General features: G+C 46.6%; 1 protein-coding gene across 2 annotated transcripts; it reads left to right on the top strand.

Moving 5' to 3' along the window:
• Positions 1–947: 947 nt before the first annotated feature.
• LOC125556324 lies at positions 948–4,116 on the top strand. 2 transcript variants are annotated; one of them, XR_007305061.1, is made up of 2 exons: positions 948–1,547; positions 2,613–2,674. XR_007305061.1 is itself a non-coding variant. In XM_048719075.1 (2 exons), the coding sequence occupies exons 1-2, from the start codon at positions 1,121–1,123 to the stop codon at positions 4,099–4,101; spliced, it is 528 nt and encodes a 175-aa protein (XP_048575032.1). In that variant the 5' UTR covers positions 1,046–1,120; the 3' UTR covers positions 4,102–4,116. The 2 variants fall into 2 exon arrangements, 1 of the variants encoding a protein (XP_048575032.1); XM_048719075.1 differs by lacking the exon at positions 2,613–2,674 and adding an exon at positions 4,001–4,116 and having other exon boundaries at positions 1,046–1,547.
• The last annotated feature ends 3,961 nt before the right edge of the window (positions 4,117–8,077 follow it).

The raw sequence follows: 8,077 nt of genomic DNA, 5'->3' as shown, positions 1-8,077 counted from the left end.
ATTTCTTTGTCTTCGACTTTCTGTTAATGGATGTCCTTCCTTGTATTACTTAGTTTGTCTTATCTTTGCAGGAGGTATCTCGCTCTTCTGGAGACTCGTCTCAAACCCAGTTCCCGACCTTCAAGACTACCCCTGGGTAAGAAAAAATACTGTCTTCCGTGTTTTTCAAATTGTCTCTTTGTACTAACAGTCCTATAATCTTTCACTTAGTGGCCAAGCTAAGTCCAAGAAGGCCAAGGTGACTAAACCGGCGGAAGACCCGCCAGTCCTTACTCCTGAACCGGCAAGGCCACCTTCTCCTCCATCAATTGAAACTCTAGAAGACCCGCCTGTCAATGCAGAAGCAAATCCTCCTGAGCCGTCGTTTGATGACACCACTGTGAATCCTTCCGCAACTGGACCATCAAGCTCAGCCAACCCGCCATCACCGTCTGCGCAAGACGTTTTGATCACTGGGAGCCACTTTGTGAGCCGGGGAATCCAACCGTGTTGTCTTGCCACACGGCGAAACAAGAGGCATTGGAGAGACAGAAAGTGCGCTTCGATGTTGCATATTATGATCATCTGAATGCCAACGATATTTTATCCGGCTATCTCAGCCATGTACACTCCAGTCGTGTAACACCCCGGTAGTTAAGCTACAGTAACCACACACAAATGGTGCCATGTCATCAAGATTAATTTTCCAAACCTCACTTTGATCCAAGCCGAAAGCAAATTCAAATTCCAAAAACAAGTCAAATTATTATTTCTTCAGACAGTAAATTAAAAATGTTTGTCGGGTTGCAAATATTCTCTATCTGGTTTTCATTCATTAACCAACATTTTGGAAGTACTGAAATGCATGGTATAATCAAAACCAGTGACAACAATATCTTAATGGACCTTTTAATTCAAACATGATTTTGAGCCTTTCAAAATGACCTCAAAACCTTAGGTGTGTCACCACTATATTGCATACTATTTGTGTGCCAATTTTCAAATTTAACTAAGTTCATATGACATTTAAAATTTGTTTTTACAAAATGGCGGAGATAAATAGGAACAGAAAATAAAAAAAAGGAAGAGGAAGAAAGTATTGTGCGGTTGGGCTCTAAGCCAACAGTACACAGCCCAGCCCATGGGGAGGTCATCTTCCTCCCCTGTTCATCCAGAGCGCCGTGGACGCTCGTACGTCGTCCGTGGCGTGGATGCCACACACGGCGGCCATCCGCTGCATCTCCCGATGGATAAGAAGGACCCCCTTGATCCCCTCCTAACCCTAGCGCCAACCACCCCCTCCCTCACTCCCTTTCGCTCTCTCCCGAGCGCGTCTGGCGCCACGCCGCCGTTGACCACGAGGCCAGGAACCTCCCCGCGCTGCCTGGGAACGGCCAGGGGGACCGCCTTCTTCTTCTTCATCCTCTCCGTTGCCCCTGGACAAGCCGGGGCCGTCCCTTGCACTCGCCATCGACGACGTCTTCGCCGCGTACATCGCCATCGTCCGCCGTCGATTGCCGCCGCTGTGGTCCACCTCCGGCCTCCCCGGCCATGCCCCCGAGTTCACAGTGAGCTTCTCCTCCTTCTCCCCCTGTTTCCCCCTTCGATCTGATGCCGTAGGCTGCGCATCCCATCGTGCTCGAAGCTCCATGCCTGCGGCCATGCTTAGCCGCCCATGGTAGTGCCCTCGTCGTGTCCGGTCGAATGCGCGTGCGCCCTGGCCGCGCCCGCGCCGCCCGCTGCTCGTAGCCGCCCCCTGGGCGCCTTCCTGCCCATTGCTGCAGCTGCTTACGGTTGCCGTGCGCCGATCCCGCGCTCGCCCTGCTGCTGATTCTCCTTGCGCGCCACTGCTGCTATTGCCTGCTGCTCTTGCTTTGCGTACTGCTACTGCTCAAGCTACTGCCTGCTCCTGTCACTGCCTACTACAGCTGTTGCCGCTTGCTGTGTTACGCTCTTGCGCCGCTACTGCACGCTGATACTGCTCCTAGCAATGGCTGCTGCTGTTCGCTCCTTCTAGCTGCTGTTGCTCTGCTCCCGAGCCGTGGTGTGTGTGCGTGAGTGTGTGCAGAGGTGTGTGAGCCGGCCCTTGTTTAGTCTAGCTTAGGATTAAATTAGTGCCAAGTTAGTCTAATAGTAGATGACATGTAGGCCCCCCTTTAAATAAGTTAGATTTATTTATTTGTTTAGGTATAGCCTATGACATGTGGGCCACTTCCTGCCCTTTTGACTAGTTAAGTTGACTTGGTCAACTCGGATTAAAACAAATTAAAATAAAACCAGAAATTTTAGAAATTGTTTAAACCTTTGAAAATTAATAGAAATTAATCCGTGTGTCAGATGAAAAAGTATTATACATGAAAGTTGCTCAGAACGACGGGACGAATCCGAATATGCGGTCCGTTCGTTCGCCACACATCCCTAGCATAGCGAACATCAAACTTTTCCCTTCCTGTTCATCTGTCCGAAAACGCAAATCATCGGGAATACTTTCTCGGATGTTTTTCCCCTTCGCCGGTATCACCTAGTACTGCGATAGGTCACCTCTGATACTGCGTATTGTCAGGTCTTGCTTTGTGCTTCTTTGATTGCTCTATTATTTATTGTGTTTCCCCTCCGTTACTTCTTTCCGGTAGACCCCGAGACTGCCGGCGACCCCCAGTACGACTACGGTGTTGACGACTCCTTCTTGCCAGAGCAATCAGGCAAGCCCCCCCCTTTGATCACCAGATATCGCCTACTCTTCTCTATACTGCTTGCATTAAAGTAGTGTAGCATGTTACTGCTTTCCGTTAATCCTATCCTGATGCATAGCCTGTCCTTGCTACTACTGTTATTACTTTTACCTGCAATCCTAATGCTTAGTATAGGATGCTAGTTTATCATCAGTGGCCATACATTCTTGTCCGTCTGCCATGCTATACTATCGGGATGTGATCACTCAGGAGGTGATCACGGGTATATACTATATACTTTATACATGATACATGTGATGACTAAAGTCGGGTTGGCTCGAAGAGTACCCGCGGTTGATTCATGAATTGGAGGCTGGAAGGACATACTTTCCCGATGGCCCTCTGTGTGGATCTTTGTGGCGAAGCGACAGGGCAGGTTGAGACCACCTAGGAGAGAGGTGGGCCTGGCCCTGGTCGGTGTTCGCGGTTATTTCAAAATAACACGCTTAACGAGATCTTGGTATTTGATCTGAGTCTGGCTACTGGCCTATAGGCACTAACCATCTACGCGGTGACAGTTATGGGCACTCGACGTCGTGGTATCAGCCGAAGCCTTCGTGACGTCAGCGACTGAGCGGCGCGCGCCGGGTTGGACTGGAACGCCTACTCTTGTATAAGGGAGGCTAGGTCTGCTCACCGGCCGCGTACGCAACATGCAGGTGTGCAATGGGCGATGGGCCCAGACCCCTGCACCATAGGATTTAGACCGGCGTGCTGACCTCTCTGTTGTGCCTAGGTAGGGCTGCGACGTGTTGATCTTCCGAGGCCGGGCATGACCCAGAAAAGTGTGTCCGGACAAAGGGGATCGAGCGTGTTGGGAAATGTGGTGCACCCCTGCAGGGAAGTTAATCTATTCGAATAGCCGTGATCTTCGATAACAGGACGACTTGGAGTTGTACCTTGACCTTATAAAAACTAGAACCGGATACTTAATAAAATACACCCTTCCAAGTGCCAGATACAACCGGTGATCGCTCTCTCACAGGGCGACGAGGGGAGGATCATCGGTTAGGATTATGCTATGCAATGCTACTTGGTGAACTTACCATCTACTCTTTTCTACATGCTGCAAGATGGAGGTGGCCAGAAGCGTAGTCTTCGACAGGACTAGCTATCCCCCTCTTATTCCGGTCATTCTGTAGTTCAGTCCACATACGATACCCCTTTTCCATTTGATACCAATGCATACATATGTAATGTAGCTCCTTGCTTGCGAATACTTTGGATGAGTACTTACGGTTGCTTTTCTCTTCCTTTTCCCCTTTCCTATACTCGATTGTTGCGACCAGACGATGGAGTCCAGGAGCCAGACGCCTCTGTCGATGATGACTCCTACTACACTGGAGGTGCCTACTACTACATGCAGGCCGCTGACGACGACCAGGAGTAGTTAGGAGGATCCCAGGCAGAAGGCCTGCGCCTCTTTCGATCTGTATCCCAGTTTGTGCTAGCCTTCTTAAGGCAAACTTGTTTAACTTATGTCTGTACTCAGATATTGTTGCTTCCGCTGACTCATCTATGATCGAGCTCTTGTATTCGAGCCTTCGAGGCCCTTGGCTTGTAATATGATGCTTGTATGACTTATTTTATTTGTAGAGTTGTGTTGTGATATCTTCCCGTGAGTCCCTGATCTTGATCGTACACGTTTGCGTGTATGATTAGTGTACGATTGAATCGGGGGCGTCAGAAGTCGCGACTCAGAGATCGAAATGGTCAAACAGTTGCAGCTGAAATACGAGGTATGATCTTTCGGTTTATCTATATTCCGCCAGCCCCCAAGTCTTCAGATTATGAGATAACCGGAATGATCTGTAGACTTTATAATATAGGCCAAGACTTTTACCTTTGAAACTTTTCTTGAGTTCAATAAAATAGAACAAAGCTTCACCTGTAGTCCTCAAGGGCTGGTTCATTTTGATCATAAATGAGCCGGTACTTTAATTTGTCTGTTACTGTATTCAAAGAACTTCATAATCCGGCTTAACCTTGAGAAACTTGCTGAATAGCATACATTAGCCCCCAAGTGCCAAGTGCTGTTACTTTGTAAAGTACTTGGGACTTAAAGTATGTCTTTAGAGTCATAAGAAATTGTTTTGGCATACATTAGCCCCCAAGTGTCAAGTGATTTTTTGTAAAGTACTTGAGACTTGAATCTTGATTTTTGAACCTTAAGCGAAATCTTGATTCATCTGAGTATGTTTTTTGCAGAATGCCTTATCTGAACTGAACTCGCAATTGACTGATGCAAAGACCCGGCTAGCAGGTCAGGAGGCAGAAATCAAGTCTGCTAACTCCAAATTGCAAATAAGTCTCTCTGAGACGGAAAATTTAAAGACCAGCTTCACTGCCAAGAAGAAAACCTGGGCAGAGGAAAAAAACGCTTCTGACACAACGCGCCGAGAAGGCCGAAGCAGCCCTTGAAGAGGATTCAACAGAGCCGAACGATTTAAAGGGCCGGGTGTCTCAAATGGTGGCCGCCATCTTTCGTAAGCCGTCTGTCTTAGATCTTGTGTACTTTTTGCTGACCCAGAATATAAGCCGCCAGCTAACTTTGTTTATAAAATATGTGCAGGCCCACGAAGCAGGAATCTGAGCCAAGATCATGTGATTAAACTAAAGGCAGTGTATACCTTAGTGGAGCAACTGTATATTGGCGCACAACAGGCACTTGCCGCCATCTCTCCTGCCAATCAAGGACCCAACCGGCTCAGCAACGTCTTAAAGAAACTGTCAATCCTACCTGCCAGGTTTCAAGAAGTGAAGCGCTCCTGTGCGAGAGCCGGAGCTTTGACTGCCCTGAGCCACTCCAAGGCTTGGGTGCCAGATCTAGACCCGGTGAACGTGGCCAGAGGATATCCTACTGTGAAGGAAGACGGATCTCCCTTTGAGCAAGATGACTTCATGGCTTGCGTGTAGGGATGAAAATGAAGTGGAAAGTTTCCGCTTTTCCGGAGGAAAAATGAAAATGGAGAGGAAATATGAAAACGGAAACGGAAATTTGCAAAATGGAAATGGAAGTGGAATTTTTTATGCGGAAACAGAAACAAAAACGGAACGGTGTTTTCCGGTGGAACAGGCGCGGAAACGGAACTTTCCGTTTCCGTGAATATGGAATTTCCGTTTCTACTATAGGCCCATGGCTGCTTTGTAGCACAATTACCAAACAAGACACAATGACACAATGAGCAGACTGGATCATTTGAGGACCAACTTTTACTTCCACACACATTCTTAACTAGACACAATACGGAATTGTCATGTACTATTACAATACTACCCTATGTTACCAACACAACCATATTATCATGTAGCCACGTTAAAAATTTCTTAAATTTCTTTGTTTTTTGTGTGTATTTCTCTATGATCCAAGGGGGTTTTAAGTTCCGGTCAACACATCGTTCTGTTTTCGTGTCCGCTCTGTATTCGCTCCGTATCTGTTTCCGGTAGTATTTTTTTCCATATTCATTTCCGCTTCTGCAAAAAATATGAAAACAAATATGGTAGCACCCAGTTTCGTCTGTTTCCGCTCCGTTTTCATCCCTACTTGCGTGCACGGAGTCCGACCTCAGGCGACTATTCTTGGAGATGAAACCAACATCGACAAGTATCAACCGGGGTTTGATGTTGAAAATAAGAAGATGGCAACTCCCGCGTACAAGGTGACTGATGTAATCCCGCCTATTCGTGAAAATACATTTGCTCCGGAAGTTGACCCGGCCGACCTGATTGACGAAGAAGCAGAATTTGTCGCCGTGAACGGTTTTGACTGGTCAAAACCCAGCTTCCAACTAGCAGAGGGCGGTGAACCGGCGAGGGAGGCGTAATAACCATCATCGGCTTATAAAAAGCCTTGTAATAGATTAGCTGTGAAAACACTGAATGCCTTGCCTATGCCATCGTGCATAAAACACTGTGTGTGATTTTGTATGTCCTGATGGCAATATATCCATTATATTTTATGATTGTTTCTGCAATACTTCAGCTCTGTTCCTATAGACACAAAAGAAAAAACTGGCTTGGCGGCTTAGTACCGAATGGGTTAGAACACCCGGCTTATAGCCAATATGTTTACCATAGTAGAAAACAGAAACAGACATAAAAAGAGAACAAGGCTGAAAATAACCCTGTGATCATTACAGTAGGCAATTGCTTGTAAACAATAGTCATACTTGTACCTTTGATCTTTAGACCACCGGTTTAAATAACCCCGGTAATGAAGTTGATAACTCCATCTTTTTGAGAAGTCAATACTTCTGAATACTTAATGATCATCATACCTTGGTGGCTTCGTTGTCAAATAGTCCAGCCGGCGAAAAAGACCATGCTAATTATTTGTGAAATTGAGACAACTAAAAGGCAAATAACAGGTAATAAATACGATTTAACCTTGTATTTGAAGGTTGGGGGTTTTTGATTCGAATACGATCAGTAAACCAGAGCAAAGGGGTTAAGCTAAGGTTCGAATACGACCATATAGCCCCCAGTGGCTTTGGCGTTGCGCCGGTCAAGAGGGTACCGACAGCTATGTTCTCTTTGGTTCGAATATGACCTATGTTTGAACAGGAAGCCCCCAAATGACCTTGAGAGGTTTTTAATGACCCTAATTCGAATACGATCCAAGTCGGACTCAAAAGGGGTTAAGCTATGATTCGGATACGATCAAGAAGCCCCCCCAGTGAGTTTGGCCTTGAGCCGATCAAGAGGGTTACGACAGCTATGTTCTCTTTGGTTCGAATACGACCTATGTTTGAACAGGAAGCCCCCAAGTGACCATGATAGTTGCAGCTAGATTCGAATACGATCATAAGCCGGACCGAAAAAGGTTAGACTTGATTCAAATATGATCAGCTCCTTAATAGTCATTTGAAAATAAGAAATAACAAAGATGCGTAATCTTTGAAAAGAAAAGAGACCGATGGCCCTGCTTTATTACTTATCATGGTATATACAATGTTAAAGTATGTACATGATGAGAGCTGGTGGCTCAGGTGCAGTATGGCCGAAGTTGAGCAATGTTCCACGGCCGGCGGGTCTCCTCTTCCGACTTACGTGAGTCTTTGTGCTCTCGAATGTCAATGAGGTAATATGACCCGTTGTTTAAGTTCTTGCTGACCACAAAGGGTCCTTCCCAAGGTGGGGATAACTTGTGTGCATTTGACAGATCCTGGATGAGCCGGAGCACCAGGTCACCTTCCTGAAAAGTCTTGGACTTAACCCGGCGACTGTAATAAGAGCGCAGGTCCTGTTGATAAATTGCTGATCGAGCCGCTGCTAAGTCTCTTTCCTCATCTAACAAGTCAAGTGCATCCTGTCTGGCTTGTTTATTATTAGCTTCAACATAAGCCGCCACACGGGGCGAGTCATGA

This window comes from Triticum urartu, chromosome 5 (assembly GCF_003073215.2).
Source record: "Triticum urartu cultivar G1812 chromosome 5, Tu2.1, whole genome shotgun sequence".
Lineage (NCBI taxonomy): Eukaryota > Viridiplantae > Streptophyta > Magnoliopsida > Poales > Poaceae > Triticum > Triticum urartu.
This window is presented reverse-complemented; position numbering and strand designations above follow the sequence as displayed.

What these genes read in the sequence shown, in the direction of transcription:
- LOC125556324 (XM_048719075.1), top strand. Translation starts at nt 1,121, where the DNA reads ATGGGGAGGTCATCTTCCTCCCCTGTTCATCCAGAGCGCCGTGGACGC. An exon ending in GCCATGCCCCCGAGTTCACA is followed by an intron (nt 1,548 to 4,000) that starts GTGAGCTTCTCC and finishes TGTTGCGACCAG; the next exon opens with ACGATGGAGTCCAGGAGCCA.